Below are 17,418 nucleotides of genomic sequence, written 5' to 3' on the forward strand. Positions count from 1 at the left end.
ACTTCACCAGCAATGTCAACATCCCATGAGTGAATATTATAAAAACCCTTTTTTTTTCATAAAGCAATAGTAGGTTCTTCCAGTCCTATGCTCTGTTTTATACTCACTTCAGCCTGCATTCCTGGAACTCCCTCTCAATCTTAAAAGCCGTTTTGGGTGAGACGCTGTGTAACAGCTCTGTCTGCCCTCTTTGATTGATCTAAATGACTCTTTGGCTGTAGATTATCTCATTTGAGCAAGAGATTATCTCATTTGGGTCATAACTGTGTCTCATTCAACATACGTTTTTAGAGAGAAAAACCCATTTAGTCATTATCACATTGCTGTTTGTGGGAGCTTGCTGTGTACTCTGTTTACCACCTTCCTTGTTTTACAGCAGTGACTACACTTCAAAGGTGGCTGTAGAGAAATTTGCAACATCTTGAGAGTTGTGGAAGGTGCCATATAAATGCAAACCTTTTTTTTTTCCTTTTTGCAAACCTATTATTTTGACAAAATGGGCTTGGGGTTAAGTTATTTTATTTTCACTCCAGTCTCCACACACTGAAATGCTTTGTGTGTTCAAGGTGCCAAATAAATGCAAGTTGCTGACATTCCTCTGCAGCTGCACAGGGAACGTTACTGATTATTATCCAACCTGAACGATGATAAAATGTTAGAAGACAGGAAATGTATTGCCATGGACCTAATGGGCTCAGCTGTTTTAAACTGGTAATTTGCTTTACTGGATAATGTGGTTCCTTTAAGACTGTAGTTGTGCCTCTGACATCATGGATCTTTTGCTGAGGTCTCTGGTGGTCTCTTGCTTTCCTCTGTTTTTGAATCATTTAATTTTGTAGCAGTTCTTCCTGGCAAGGGTAATAGGGCAGCCTTGGCTCATCCATTCTGCTTAGCAGATGATTTTGAGTTTTCTTCAACCCTATCTGTTTGGGATTCAGCTGACTGAGTTGTCAGCATTGATGGTTTGCTTCATTCACAGGTTATGTATGAACTCTTGGCTGAACAGAGTTCTGAAGAAGGGTCCTGACCTGAAACATTGACTTTCCTGCTCCTCCAGCTCCACACTGTGTTATCTCTGCCCCGGAGCCTGATCCACCGCTCAATAAAGTCATGGCCAATCTGATTGAAACCATGATTAATGTAGTTTGGAATGTTTTACTGTGTTAATGAGTTTGGAAAGGTGACCATATCTTCAGTCTCTTCATCCAATCATCAAATAGATTGTGAAATGTTGAAGGCCCAGCACCGATCCATGTGGCACACTGTTTGTTACCTCTTGCTGACCAGAAAATGTACTGTTTATGCCCAGCTGTGTTTCCTGTTAGCCAGCCAATCTTCTATCTGTGTGAATATTACCTCCTCCTCCATGTGCTTTTGTTTTTCACAATGACCTTTTTATGGTGTGTCACATTTTCAAATGCCTTCTGGAATGATAGGTTTCTCTTTATCCCAAATCCATGTTAGTTTTTCAAAGAACTATAATAATTTGGTTAAACGTAATTCCTCTTTCACAAAGCCATGTTGACTCTGCCCAATTGCCTCCAAACATTCTAAATGCCTTGCTGTAACGTGTTTAGTAATAGCTTCTAATATTAACAACATTAACTTAAACTTGCTTTCCCTCCGTTTTGAATAAAGGTGTCACATTTGTTATTTTCCAATCTAATTGAATCTTTTGCGAATCTGGAGAATTTTGGACATTCTCTCAGCTATCTCACTAGTCACTTCTTTTCAGATTCTGGGATGAAGTCCATCAGGACCCAGCCTGCAACTCCAATGATGTGCTCAGTACCACTTCCCTAGTAATTGTAGTTTTCCTGACTCCCTTTCATTTCCTGATTTTACAGCGATTTCTCATTGATTGTCAAAGACCTTTCGGGGTAGATGTGAAGAGGATATTTCCTCTTGTGGGACAATCTAGAGCTTGGAGCTACTGTTCAAAAGCAGGCGGTCACTCATTTAAAACAGATGAGACATTTTTCTCTCAGAATGTCTTGCGTTTTTGGATTGGTCTACTTGAAAATGTGATAGAGCAGTGCAAGGCACAAGATTGATTTTTGCTAAGCAACGGATTGAAAAATAATCAAATGTATTTGGGAACGTGGATTACATGATGAGGGCCTTGTGATTTATTTACATTCATGTCTTTTTCTTCTGTGTTTTTAATTTTAGTGGTCTATTTTTGCAAAGGGGGTTTAATAATTGAACTGGACCAGCCTTTCAGCAACTGTGACTTTAAACCAGTTCGTGCCTCTTGGAGTACACATGGATGTTTGACTTTAGATTATAGGCAGTTTAAGACGGGCGAGAGAAATCAAAAGACATTCGCTTTTTGGTTTAGAATCGTAAAGGCTTGATTTTAGCTTAGAAAACAAACCCAGAGATTGGAAAACTTTTAGGACCTGACTGAAGTCAGATGCAAGTATGATTTCTCCCAAGAAAAAAAGGAGATAGGCTTAGTTTCAGTTAAAAACATTCAGTCTGTGAAACTCCCAGATAAAGTCTAATGTCAAAGTTGTGTGAATGGTTAAAGGAAAAGGCCTAATAGCTCATGAGACTGGAATTGAGGAAACAACACGTCAGATTTGATAGGAAAGGTATTCCTCTGGATTTTGATTGCCTGCTGGTAAAGTGATGATGTTGGAGATTAGATGAGATTTGGTTTTGTTGTGTGTTTTGCAATCTTTCAAAATGTTATATTTCAGTAGCTTTATTTCTTTTAAAAAATCAAATTCCGCTTTATAACAAATTTCTGATTTACTGTTAAAACCAAGCCTGCATGCTTGGAAGATCACCATGTTCAAAAAGGGAAACAAAATACGATCTATCAAGCCAGACTTCTTTCTGGGATTTGATTATTCGAGTAGTAACATCATTTGATCGCCCATGACGAAGCGTGTCAAGGGACTTGAATGATTTAGTCCTGCTCCTTGAGCATGTGACATTTGCAGGATTGCCTGTCACTTTAACAAAACAAGAAACAAGATGCCCGTGACATTAGTGACTATAATGACGCTGGTGCGGGATATCTGCAATTACTGAGGTGGTTTGTAAAATGACGGATAGTATTTGAATTTTCACCTTCTGCATTCAACCTTCTGGAATGGGACTCTACTTGCTCAGTCGCACACCAGACGAGCAGTGATAATGGTTGATTTGAGTTGTTACATAAATAAAGATTCTGGTGGGATCTGCCAGAGGCACTGAATTAAGGATGATTGGAAAAAGATCTAGAGGCAGCATGAGGTAAAATTTTGCCTTATGATTTAGACTTCTGGGCAGGCTGATGGATACAGATGCATAGTAACCTTCGTAAAAGAATTGACGTAATATGGAGGAAGGGTGGGGCAATGGGACCAGTGGATTGTTCTCTGAAAGGACCAACACAGATTCAATGTCCCAAGTTGTGGCTTCCATGATTCTTTGATCTGTATTCCTGCCATTTGAAAATGCTGAGCAAGGGCTCAGTAGGAGGAGAGGGACATATTAGCAGAGAGTGGGCAGAATGGAGACTGGGCATGAAGGATGCACATACTGACATAATTTTCCACAGGAAGGATGGATGGGTGTACATTAATAACCATTGACGTTATGCTGGGGAGTGACCTGCACATCTTGAAGATGATGATTTCAACATTTGAAGGTAATTTCAAATGTAAATGAGACACCAAGGAGAGAATGAAAGGAAAGTCAAACATTATGGAGAGCCAAAGCAAGCATTTGACTTGTACCTGGTAACTAGGCTACAAGGATCTGATCTCTGCAGCGTTTGAAGCTTTGAAATAATCGTTATTTGAGGTCTGTGTTTTAATTGGACAGCCTTTGGTCCTGTAGTGTCACTGGAAGCTTAAAGGCATTCTGTTTATCCCTGATCCCTGTCATTATTACTGTGAAGGGTTGTCTGCTTAGTTGAGAATTCGCCTTTCAATGTACATAAGGTACTAGCTGAGTTTGTTTTGAAGCAATTTGTCAGATCAGAGCCATATAATAGCTGGTCTTGAATAATGTGCATGTGGAATTATAAAGAAATTCCCCAATGATAGCATACTCTGAGACCTTCAGGATGTTTCTGAGATTAATGAAAGTTGATGATGACTCTGGAACTTCAATTTGAAGGAGACTAATGTTTGTGGCCAGAAAATGTGTGCCCTCATGGTTTTAATCTATGGAGCTTTCAGAGCTGTCAACAATTTCAGGTAAATCTGTTCAAAAATGGCAAAATGCCAGGTATAAATGATTAATGTTCGATTAATATGTCGTTGGAAATAGGATTTTGTATTTGAGTGCAATAAAGAAGGCTTTGGTGGTTCTAATACATTCTCCCTGTATTCTTCAGGATTAGAAAGGTCCAGGGATTCGAACAGAGATAGAAGCCACTATGGCTACACAGAGTGTAATGACCTTGGCTGGCTTGGGCTAGGATTACAACGGTGCTCAGGCTGGACTTGGAGAGCCCCAGAGCTCTCTGCTGTCAATACAGAGTGTGTATAGCTAGCAGTTACAAGCCAGATGTTAGCACAGATACTGCTGTGCCCAAGGTCAGCAGTGCTGATAGAGACTCTGTTAGCAAAGACCCACAGGAGCTGGTCATGCAGCCATAGTGTCCCCACCTTTTGGTCCAGAAGGCCAAGGTTCAAGTCCCACAAGCTCTTGACAGTGTTTCATAACACAACTGGAAAGGTTGATTTTAAAAGAAAGACTCACGGGAGCTTGATTCTTATTTCACAACAGCACAACACGGCTTCATAGTATCTTTACCGTCCTGATAGATACTACAGAAATGGAGGGTTTGATGCTGATGAGGAAGAGATCTTCCAAATAAAGATCTGCAGTATAGACAGCTTGTCTGAGAGTTTTTAGTTAAATGGCAAAATCTCCATAAATGTAATCCACCCTCCTCAACTTAAACTTCTGCTTCCAGTGATAAACTGTACAAGTATTAATTATTTTTTCCATTACCTTCTGAATCTGCCAAAGCAGTGCATTTATAAAATAACTAATTGGTTAATAACAATATTTGTATCCCTATAATTTGTTATTAATCTTTGGTGGAACACACACCTCCTATGTACTAATTTAATTTGTGGTAATGTTTTTCAAGCTGCCAGAGGAAGTGGAGGAGGCTGGAACAATTACAACATTCAAAAGGGATCCAGATGGGTACATGAATAGGAAGGGTTTAGAGAGCTATGGGCCTACATTAGTTTAGGATATCTAGTCAGCAGAGACGGGTTGGACCGAAGGGTCTGATTTCGTGCTGTACAACTCGATAATTTGGACTATTATTGCTGGCTATGCCAATGTTTCCTATTCACAGTGTGTTTTGTCACTTTTTGTAGTCATATGTGATCCTCAAAAAGCAAGACAAATCAAGCCAGCCGTCTACCACCCTATCGGTCAATTCTCAATCGTCAGCAAATCAATATTTGTCAGTAGCGCTATCAAACTGCACTTGTTTGATACCTGGTCATTGGCTTCCAGAGCCACATGCCTCTTAATTTTATTAGACCTTTGGCGAAATACAGACAAAAGATCTGAACTGCAAAGGTGAGATTGACTGCCCTTTGACGTTAAGGGTGTACTTGACAGCATGTGGCATCAAGGAACCCTTGCAAAAATGCAGTCATTGTGAATCGAGGAAATTTTTCTGCTGGTTGGACTCCTGCTAAGCACAAAGGACGATGGCTGTAGTTGCTGGAGATCAGTCATCACTGTTACAGAATGTCTCTGTCTCTGCAGGAGTTCCTCAAGGTAGTGTCCCTAGGCCCAACCATCTTCAGCTGTTTCATCAATGACCTCTCCATCATAAGGTCAGAAGTGGGGATTTTCGCTGATTGCCCAATGTTCAGCACCATTTGCAACTCCTCAGATGCAGAAGCAGTCCAAGTCAAATGCAGCAAGAGCTGAGCAATATCCGGGCTTGGACTGAAAAGTGGCAAGTAATATTTGTGCCACACAAGTGCCCGGTAAATAGGATTGAGAGAATCTAGCTATTGGCCTTGACATTCAATGACATTGCCCCCTATCAACATTCTGGTATTACTGCTGATGAGAAGTTGAACTGGACTGGCCATATCAGTGCAGTGGCTACAACAGCAGGTCAGATGCTGGGAATTCTGTAGCGGGTAACCTGCCTCCTGTCACTCATCTGCCCTCTGTCCACCACCTACAAAGCATACTCCCCACTTCCCTGGAAGAGTACAGTTCCAACAAGGCAAGAAATTCAATGCATTTCAAGGCACTGTATCCTTTGACACCACATCCACCTTCTCTCCCTTCACGGTGTGTGCCATCTACAAGATGCACTGCAGTAACTCACCAAGATTCCTCCAACAGCACCTTCCAAACCTGTGATCTCCACCACCTAGAAGGACAAGGGAACACGCCACCTGCTGAGTAAATGCTGAATTTAGACAGTGATGCCCATATTCCCATGAATTAATAAAAATGCTCTGGCCTCTAGTTGGCTTCTGAAGGCAATTTTCTGAATTAGTTCTGAACTCTATTGCCATACTTTTTTATAGAAAAGAAATCACGATTACATGGTTAGTTGATGAACATACCTGTTGTCCTTTCTCTCATCCTCTGCCTGCTGTGTAACCTTCAGAGTTTACAGTCCTCTGTCCATTTGGAAGATTTTTTGCGTGTGTTGTACGCTGTGACATGAGTCAGAGTTTCTTTGAATCACATCAATGTACAGATCTGTTGAGTGTCCTCCTGGGGTAAAAAGGTACTATGCAGGCTGAGACTCTTGATGGGCTGTATTGTTTTTTTCATGGTGAGGTGTTCAGTTCTACTGGTTTCATGACTGTGTGCTGCCTCAGATTAATTCAGTACCACCACTGCATCCCTTAACATGATTCATCCTCGACTCTATTACGATATGTTCTGGGACCGTACGCCCAATAACGGATTCTCTTCTCATTATCACATTGCATTTTGTGGGTGCTTGCTGTGTGCAAATGATCTTCTTCACACCAGTGACTACACGTCAAAAGTAAGGACTTTATTTGTTGTAAGGCACTTGGGACTGACCTGACTTTGTGAAAGGAGCATGGTAAATCCACATTGTTTTTAGAGATAGTAGGAACTGCCGATGCTGGCGAATCTGACATGACAAGGTGTAGAGCTGGATGAACACAGCAGGCCAAGCAGCATCAGAGGAGCCCGAAAGCTGACGTTTCAGGTCTGGACCCTTTTTCAGAAATGGGGGAGGGGAAGGGGATTCTGAAATAAATAGAGAGAGAGGTGGAGGCGGATGGAAGATGGATAAACGAGCAGATAGGTGGAGAGGAGACAGACCGGTCAAAGAAGCGGGAATGGAGCCAGTAAAGGTGAGTGTAGGTGGGGAGTTAGGGTGGGGGTTGGTCAGTCCAGGGAAGATGGACAGGTCAAGGAGGTGGGGATGAGGCTGGTAGGTAGGAGGTGGGGGGGGGGGTTGAGGTGGGAGGAGTGGATAGGTGGGAGAAAGGACGGACAGGTTAGGGAGGCGGGGACGAGCTGGGCAGGTTTTGGGATGCGGTCGGAGGAGGGGAGATTTTGAAGCTTGTGAGGTCCACATTGATATCATTGGGCTGCAGGGTTCCCAAGCGAAATATGAGGTGCTGTTCCTGCAACCTTCGGGTGGCATCGTTGTGGCACTGGAGGAGGCCCAGGATGGACATGTCGTCCAAGGAGTGGGAGGGGGAGTTGAAGTGGTTCGCGACTGGGAGGTACAGTCGTTTGTCGCGAACCGAGCATAGGTGTTCCACAAAGCGGTCTCCAAGCCTCCCCTTGGTTTCCCCGATGTAGAGGAGGCCACATCAGGAACAGCGAACACAATATACCATAATAGCAGATGTGCAGGTGAACATCTGTTTGATGTGGAAGGTTTTCTTGGGGCCTGGGATGGGGGTGAGGTGGGAGGTGTAGGGGCAGGTGTAGCACTTCCTGCGGTTGCAGGGAAATCTCTGATACGTCTCTATCCTTCCTGGACCTCTCTGTTTCCATCTCTGGCAACCACCTGGAAACCGATATCCGTTTCAAGCCTATCGAAACCACAGCTACCTGGAATACACCTCCTCTCATCCACCTTCCTGCAAAAATGCCATCCCCTATTCCCGATTTCTTCACCTCCGCTGCGTCTGCTCCTGAGATGAGGCATTCCACTCCCAGACATCCCAGATGTCCTCGTTTTTCAAGGACCGCAACTTCCCACCCTCAGTGGTCAAAAACACCTTTGACTGCGTCTCTCGCATTTCCCGCAACTCATCCCTCACACCCCCTCCCCACAATAACAACCTAAACAAAATCCCCCTCGTCCTCATGTACCACCCCACCAACCTCCAGATCCAACGCATCATCCTCCAGCACTTCCGCCATCTGCAATCTGACCCCACTACCAAGGACATTTTTCCCTCCCCACCCTTATCTGCCTTCTGGAGGGACCACTCTCTCCGTGACTCCCTTGTCCGCTCCACAATCCCCTCCAGCCCCACCACACCCGGCACTTTTCCCTGCAACCGCAGGAAGTGCTACACCTGCCCCTACCGCCTCTTGCACATCTGCTAATATGGTATAGTGTGTCCGCTGTTCCTGATGTGGCCTCCTCTACATCGGGGAAACCAAGCGGAGGCTTGGAGACCGCTTGTGGAACACCTATGCTCGGTTCGCGACAAATGACTGTACTTCCCAGTCTTTCTCATAAGGCGTAGTAGGAACTGCCGATGCTGGAGAGTCTGAGATAACAAGGTGTAGAGCTGGAGGAACACAGCAGGCCGAGTAGCAGGAAAGCTGATGTTTTGGGCATGGACCCTTCTTCAGAAACGGGGGAGGGGAAGGGGACTCTGAAATAAATAGAAGGGGAGGCGATGATGGAAGGTGGATAGAGGAGCAGATAGGTGGAGAGAAGACGGACAGGTCAAGGAGGCGGGGATGAGGCTAGTAGGTAGGAAGTGTGGGTGGGGGTTGGTCAGTGAGGTGGGAGGAGCAGATAGGTGGGAGAAAAGACGGACAGGTCAAGGAGGCGGGGACGAGATGGGCTGGCCTTGGGATGAGGTCAGGGGAGGGGAGATTTTGAAACTTGTGAAGTCCACATTGAGACCATTGGGCTGCAGGGTTGTTTTTAAAAGAACTTACCATGGCTACAGAAATATGTACAAGTTAATTCTTAAATCCCTTCACAGACACAAATCAAGCCCACATGCCACTAGTTCAGAAGCCAAAACTAAAATAAATGACGTTAAAGTATATAAATCACACATTTCATCATCATAGTTAACTGTTACAGCTTGACTGTGTTGTGAAATGCATTTTGGGAGACATGCTCCTTGACCACAAGGTTCTGATTTCAGATCATTGATACTTCATATTAACAGGCCATCTTGTGAGCACTTAGAGATAGTAAGACCTGCAGATGCTCGAGTCCGAGATAACAAGGTGTGGAGCTAGAGGAACACAGCAGGCCAGGCAACATCAGAGGAGCAGGAAAGTTGACATTTCGGGTTGGAACCCTTCAGAAATGCTATTTCAGACCCTACCTGAAGAAGGATCCTGATCCGAAATGTAAACTTTCGTCCTCCTCTGATGCTGCCTGGCCTACTGTGTTCCTCCAGCTCCATACTGTGTTACCTTATGAGCACTTTGCACTTTTCCAGATCTTCAGTGTCAATGATCAGATTTGAGATAAATCTATATTTGATCCGAGCCAGCGGTTATTTTCCCGTTGTCTCAGGGATTGTCAATCCTCCAGGAATATCTTGTAATTGCCTGGACAGTGCTTCAAAGGGAAGAGTTTAGAGTCATGGAATTATACAGCACAGAAACAGACCCTTTGGTCCAACTCAACCAGATATCCTAAACTGGTCTAATACCATGTTGTAGAGTGTCTATACTTTTCCCTTTGTGACTCTGTTAGATCTTTTGTCTGCTGGTGTGCTTACAAGTTGGGTGATTTTCATCTCTATCCGTAGTGGAATTGTTTCAGAGTAACTCTGTCCCTAACTTGACTGAAGAACCTCGAGGTTTGTTAGAAATTTAACAAAGCAATCATTTACCATTTACTCCTGGTTTAAATTTTCTGATTGATGGACGGAATATTCCCAGTTTTCTTTTACTACAATTCAAAAAATCGTCCCCTAAATCAATCCCGAAAGGCAAAAAGAGTGATTACCTTTTTGTTTGTCCAGACTATGTGAACGTGGCTAGTAATCAGACAGTAGCATAGAAATGACCTTTTTAACTTTTTAGTCAATTAATGTGTTTGTGACATTTGTGTGTGCCATTTTAGTGGCAGCATTAACCCATTTAAGATGCATAAGGCACCACCTCAGTTAAATGGTGTGCTGTATGGAATATCTTAGGGATGTGCTAAGCATTCCTTCCACTGTAATTTCTAAGCCCTAAGGATGTGTCTTAATAAGAATCAACAACGGGCTTTTGAAAAAACGTTGTAATAGAGTCTGACTCCAGGAGTTCACCTATGGATTGAAAAAGATTGTGTTGAATTTTGGTGACTGAGACAGATGGCTCAAGTCAGATGGAGCTGGGCCCACCAACCCCAGTAGCAGTAGTAAGTGGTTAAGAGCTTTAAGGTGGACTGGTTAATAGGCTTGTTTCCGAGGGGATTTATTCTGGTTATTTCACACAATGTTTGGCCTTTTTAGCCCTGCTCAAACCCCCATTCTATCCTCATGCCTACCCAACCATTTTCATTGCCAGTATGCCCAGCATTGCCAACTCCAATCCTCCACCTGTCCCTTTCATGATCCTTTTAATGCCCTTTCACCCATTATGTACAGAATCAACGAGACTTATAATAACGATAACAAGCTTGAAAGTGCTGGTGGGGATAAATAAACACCAGTTTGTAAACATTCGTTGAAGATAAACTGCTGTTTGAGTAAAGCAACCAGACATGCTCTGCACCTGTGCATGTTATGAATGCTTGGCTGACAGCCAAGACTAATGGATGCATCACCTCAGCCAGGGACCTGTTTATTGACAATTGAAGTTGATTATTACACTTGCTCGATTGACCACCTCTTGTGATTACGATAAATTGACCAAAGAAATTGCAAAAAGAACAACGTCTCCATGTTTATTTGGATAAGATTCAGAGCTGTGTAGTGATTAAAACCTCTATTACTGAAGCTATAATTACACTGTATGATTTAAAGGGTTGCAGGTTTTTTTAAAAAGATTTCTGAATGAGTGTGTTTTTTTTTCAACAATCCCATGTTTGCCACTGTTTATGTTGTACATAGTGCATTCTGGGTGAAATGGCTTGGAAGACCATTGTGGAGGAAGGTGGGGAAATGGGGTAAGGGCTCCAAAAGTTCTCAAATCCAGACTCTGGATTATGATTCCTCCTGAGTGGCTGTGAACGATGAAAAGCTCACCAGGTTCTGCACAGATTGTAGGGTAGACTGAGGTGCCTACTCCTACAATGGAGTCAGGAATGGTGAGTGCGCTCTTGGTTCCTGTACTTTTGTCCCAACCCAACAGAGATGACAGGCACTAAACAGGAGTTCCAAACCTGCTCCTTTCAAATGGCTATGATGGAATCACAACTCCACGAAAATCTGACACTTGGATTTTTCTAAATAATTTTTAGCTGCACTGTTTGATGGTATTGCATTTATTCTCCTTCGTTTCCCATTCAGCTTCTCCTATTTTGTTTGGGATCACCCAAAACATGGAAACAGACCCTTTGGTCTAACCAGTCTGTGCTGACCATGATCCCAAACTAAACTAGTCCCACCTGCCTGTACCTGGCCCATATCCTTCCAAACACTTTTTATCTAAATGTTGTAACTGAACCTGCATACACCACTTCCTCTGGAAGTTCATTCCACATGTAAACCACTCTCTGTGGGGGGAAAAAAACAAAAATTTGTCCATCGTCTTTTTTCTTTAAATCTTTACCCCTCCCACCTTAACAATATGCACCCTGGTCTTGAAATTCCCCACTCTAGGGAAAAGACACCTGCCATTCACCCTATCTATACCCCTCGTGACCTTATAAACCTCTACAAGGTCACCATCGACCTCCTACGCTCCAGTGAAACAAGTCCTAACCTGTCCAGCCTCTCCTTATAATTCAAACCTTCCAATCCTAGCAGCATCCTGTTAAATCTCTTCTGAACCCTCTCCAGTTTAATAATGTCCTCCATCCCCTCTTTCAGCCAGCTATTCTTCCAATCCCGCTGTGTTTACATCTCTCCTCATCACAGCTTTCTGTTTGACCCTGCAGTCCCACTTCCATCACTTGGCTCAGCTCATTTCCTCTGCAGCATTAGTTACAAAGGTGGATTGCTTATTTGGTTTTCTGCAGCGCACAGATTTCCAGTTTAATCTGTAAGCACAGGAGGCTGTCAATTTTTTCTCAATTTGAAATTATCTAAGTTCTTCATAGGAAGCAATGTGACCCTTCTTCATTAAGGTTAATATAAATGGTGTGACTGTAAGAAGATCCAATATTCTATTTCCCAGTGAATTGAAGGTTGTTGAGTGACAATACAGTACCTTACAAGGTTTCTGTATGAATAGAGTTATTGATGGTTACAGACTCATTCTTCACGCAAGTTAAATACTAGACAACAATTCAGGCAATGGGTATTACACGTTTATTTTTTAGTTATTCACATACGTATGTATGCACTCACTTGCCTTGCGCTATCCTGAAGGCTGTACCAACTTATGATGGAACACAGTTGTTGAGGCCTTATCCAACTAGCCATTTAGGGCCTGCTAATTGCTAATTGAAGCTCCAAAATGGGGCAGAGTAGGGCTCCTGAACCAGAGTTTGTTCACTCCGTTTCTTTGCTATGTTTCTTTTGCCTCTCTTGACGTTTTTGTTCTTTTTACTGCCCTCACCCCCACTCCTCCATCCTCCTGTGCTCGGACTGCGTTGTCGATGCCCGAGGTGAAAGCCGGGGCGGACCCGGACCAGGACCCCCTTCCTCGGGGCGGACCCGGACCAGGACCCCCTTCCTCGGGGCGGACCTGGACCCCAGCCCTCGGGGCGGACCCGTACCAGTACCAGGACTCCCGGCCTCACGGCAGGCGCAAACCTGTACCAGTGCCAGGACTCCCGGCCTCGGGGCGGGCGCGGACCCAGACCCCCGTCCTCGGGGCAGACCCGGACCCATACCCGTACAAGTACAACTACGAGGACCAGGACTCCCGGCCTCAGGGCAGACCCGGACTCCATCTTCGGGGCGGGCGCGGACCGAGTGGGTTTCCTCCGGATGCTCCAGTTTCCTCCCACACTCCAAAGATGTGTAGGTTAGGTGGGTTAGCCATGGGAAATGCAGGGTTACAGGGATAGGGTAGGGGGTGGGTCTGGGTGAGATGCTCTGCAGAGGGTTGGTGTGGACTGGATGGGCTGAATGGTCTGCCTCCACACTAGGAATTCTATGATTCTCTGAGTATCCAAACAGGGTAGCATATCAGCCGTTAAAATTGGGAGGACTTGGTGATGCAGCAGAATGTCTCCATTTACAGTTCCCAGGGAGGAAGAGGTCGGCCAACTCTGAATGGATCGAGGTGACTGAAAAACGCAGTGTGGTTTTGACTCGGTCCTGAGGGAGAGTTGGCCTCTGTTGTGTTGCTGAGATAAATGTTCATAGTTTTACAATTGTGTCTTTGAATACACCTGAACAATACCTGACTGAAAGATTAGTAGAGGGAGCATTCTGACAATTGTTTTGTAGGTCTTTCACTTGCAGGGCTATATCTGTGCTGTAACAGGGCACTCTGTCTCACTGGTTGGACCATTGAACATGACACTGAACAAATGCTAAAGAGCCACTGCTTGTTGGTCAAGGTAGCCCCCTGCCAGTGTTTCATATTGACCTGACAGCAAGTATCTGTCTGTACTAAGTGTTTGCTGATTGTAATGTGGGGCGGTACACACAGACTGGAAGCTGTGCACAAGCAGAGAGGACACTGGAAATTCTGACCTGGAACCAAGAGTGAGATTATCCTCCACTGACCTGTCCATCTGCGTCTCTCTGTTTTATCCCCTGATCTCCAGGGTTCGAACATTTTTCTGCTAATCCTGTTGGTTTGTTTCTTGGCATCATGCAGTCAGATTCAGGCAGCCTCTGTGTAGGCATTGCATTCTGTCCCCCTAGTGTTCATGGATTGAGCATGGGATGTAATGGGGGGAGAAGGTGAAGTTATTGTGACTTCGGTGATAACAGTGAGCTTTCTGCGGGCCTTCTAATTCAGTTGGGCATCATCGCTGCTGGCTTTTATGTTGTTAAATCTGAATTTCACAGAGCAGTGGGAGATTTTTGACCTTAAAATTCTGAAAGGAGCAACTCTGCCTTTGGGTACAGAAGTAACTTCCAGGATTGAAGGAATCTCGTCAGAGGAAGTTTTTAAATTCTTCCCTTCCACAAGGGGAGACACCTGACATTTTGCAGCCCAACTAGAAACCAACTTGGGTGGTGCCAGGCTGTTCAGTGGCACTACATGATCTGATGTGTTGGCATACACCTGTGTCAATGTGTGGGTGTGTAATGGTATAATCAGTGATGGAGCAGAGAGCTATAGCTGGAGAGTTTAACCCAGTGGGTGTCTTGGAGGGTACAGTGACGTGTGCCCACTGACCTACAGTGGCACCAGGTTTACTAAAGCCTGAAATTTAACATTCCAATCTTTGTGTTCAAGCGTCTCGTTGGCCTTGTTCTTTCAAGCCTTTGTCTCTCCTTTTAAGGCATTTCTTAAGCCTTTAGCTTTGGGTCATCGTTCTGCGTGTCTTTTTGCCTGCTTGGTGCCAATTATCTGTCTGATAATGCAAGACCATGGGATGTTTTACTTTGTTAGAGGTGCTGCATAAATGCATGTTGTCATTAGGTGAATTTACTACATTTAATGTTGCGCACTGAATGACAGGCTATAATTTATAGCCTATCAACAAATTGTTTTTTGTTGTTGCGGTAACCATAAGAAATTCATTATTTGCTTAAAAGAGCATGATCACCTGCGAGAAGCCAGATCCCCTCTGGATTGTTTCTTAACCATATAATGTGATTGCGTCAAATCAAGAGGTCACATGTATGTAACAGTGTGCATGCGAACCACAGATATTACATTCGGAGCATTTCTCTTTCATAACACGAAGGTGACTCATCAAGATTGCTGGAGCCCAAGGCAGTGGTTGTTTCTAAATGGATTAGTTAAGAATTATTATTCCCGAGACGTGCATTCTCCCAGGGATCTTTTATTTTGGTTTCAAGAGGACCCACGCAGAACTCCAGTCACTTCATGGAGCTGGACATGTCTGTGCTTAGCATTGACTCATCAACAATAAATGCTGCTGTGTGTATATGTGGGTGTGTGGCTCCCAGTTCAAAGAGAAGGGAAAGTTTTTAGTGTCCCTGAAAGAGTTGATATTGGTGATGGGAAAGATAAATGTTGGTGTTCGACTTTGAGCTGCAATGGAAACTAAAAACAGTCGGCACCAAACAAAACGGCAGAAAACGTACAGGTCCTGGAAATCTGAAACAGGCGCGTACAGCAGGACTGGAAACACAAAGCAGCATTGGATGCAATAGCTGGTCACAGCTGACAAGGGCGTTGACTCTTTGCCAAAATGGTGCCCAGTTCTACTTCATGCTTTTCTTAAACAAAAAAAGATGGTATTACAACCCAGCTCCTAGTGGAGGACTGCACTGAAGCACTTGCTGCTCTCTGCTTAACCCCTGCCCTACCCTGCCAGTGGTGTAAGCCACTAAGTCCCTAAGCTGCACCGACCCCAATGAGAAGGGTAGGGAATCAGTGTTTGTTCCCATTGCTCCTTACTGTTTGGTAATGAGTATATGAGGGTCAATGGAAGACAATCCTCTTCTCCCATGTGGTTCCTGTTGACAGTTTCTCTTGATGCTTATGAACAAGCCTCAGACATTGGGAGAGTTGTCAACCCCCTGGGCCTCCCTCCCTACCTGTTGATGTTCACAACCTAATCATGTGGGGCAGATCGGTGGCTCACGGTGCCAGGGACCTGGGTTCAATTCCACCCTCGGGCGACTGTCTGTGTGGAGTCTGCACATTCTCCCCGTGTCTGTGTGGGTTTCCTCCAGGTGCTCCAGTTTCCTCCCACAGTCCAAAGATGTGTGGATTAGGAGGATTGGCCATGCTAAATTGCCCATAGTGTGCAGGGATGTGCACACGAGGTGGATTAGCCATGGGGAATGCAGGATACCAGGGATAGGTAGGGGGATGGGTCTGGGTGGGATGCTCTTCAGAGGGTCGGTGTGGACCCGTTGGGCTGAATGGCCTGTTTCCACACTGTAGGGATTCGATGATCCTATGAATAGGGTTCATTAACCAGTGGCCAATATCCCAGCGATGGCTCAATGCCTTGAGGAGAGCGGGAGGGTCAAAACTAATAGGAAAAGTTGATAATTGTGTTATATTGGGATAATTGACTTGACATTAAGTAACTTGGCAACCAAAGTCATTTGCAGCCTCAATACATTTTCAACAATAGGAAATGACCCCTTCAGAGCATCATATTGACTGCATTCAGTTTGTGAATTGGACGTAGCAAGAACTGCAGATTCTGGAAGTCCGAGTCAATACAGTGTGGAGCTAGAGGAACACAGCAGGTCAGGCAGGATCAGAGGAGCAGGAAAGTCAATATTTTGGGTCAGGAACTGATGAAGTGTCCCAACCCGAGAAGTCGGCTTTCCTGCTTCTCTGGTGCTGCCTGACCTCCTGTATTCCTCCAGCTCCACGCTGTATTGACTTTATTTTGTGAATGATTTGATCTGCACCTCGCCTAATTCATTATAATCCTCCTAAGGAATCGGGTGGAAATGTGAGACAGGAAACCGATGTTACAGTGTAATGATACATAGGAAAGCCCTTGAGTTTCAGTATTGGATTCTTTACTCTTGTTATCTCTTTCTCAAGGTAAACATGGCACATATTGGGAGTCTGGAAGAAGGTGCCAGGAGTAATAACTGTCACGAACATCTACAAAACTTCCGAGACAAGAAGGACATTATCACCAGCTTGGTGTCTGCCTTGGACTCCATGGTCAGTGCAATCTGCTCCAGTAGGACAGTCTTGCCTGCTAAGTATAACTTCTCCACTCTGATATCATTCCTGTGAATCTTTTAGCAACCTTTGCATTGTCTCTATCTCTCTTTTAACATGGGGATCAGATATATACTGATCTGATAAAGATTTGTGGTATATCACTATTATTTGGAAACTTGGGTTCTAAACCATCTCTAAGAGCAGCAGGGCAGTCAGTAGGAGAAAAGCCATGGGAGAGAAGTTGAAGGAATCCATGTAAAGAATTAAGTGAGCTGTGTTAGCAGCTTGTTTAAGGGTCTCAGGAAGAGACATTAGCTAAAGAAGGTAGCATCAAGTGAATGCTGAAATCTCCCAAAAATAAATCAATTACAGTCATGTGAACTG

The 17,418-nt window shown here is 44.3% G+C and overlaps 1 protein-coding gene across 1 annotated transcript in view; it reads left to right on the plus strand.

The window, feature by feature from the left end:
• The window catches only part of gtf2ird1 (GTF2I repeat domain containing 1), a 176,767-nt gene that overhangs the window by 20,535 nt on the left and 138,814 nt on the right, over positions 1-17,418 (plus strand). Inside the window, exon 4 of the mRNA XM_048612388.1 lies at positions 16,906-17,031. Coding sequence (XP_048468345.1) covers positions 16,906-17,031 — 126 coding nt within the window. The remainder of the gene's footprint in view (positions 1-16,905; positions 17,032-17,418) is intronic.

Source organism: Rhincodon typus, chromosome 26 (assembly GCF_021869965.1).
Source record: "Rhincodon typus isolate 14 chromosome 26, sRhiTyp1.1, whole genome shotgun sequence".
Lineage (NCBI taxonomy): Eukaryota > Metazoa > Chordata > Chondrichthyes > Orectolobiformes > Rhincodontidae > Rhincodon > Rhincodon typus.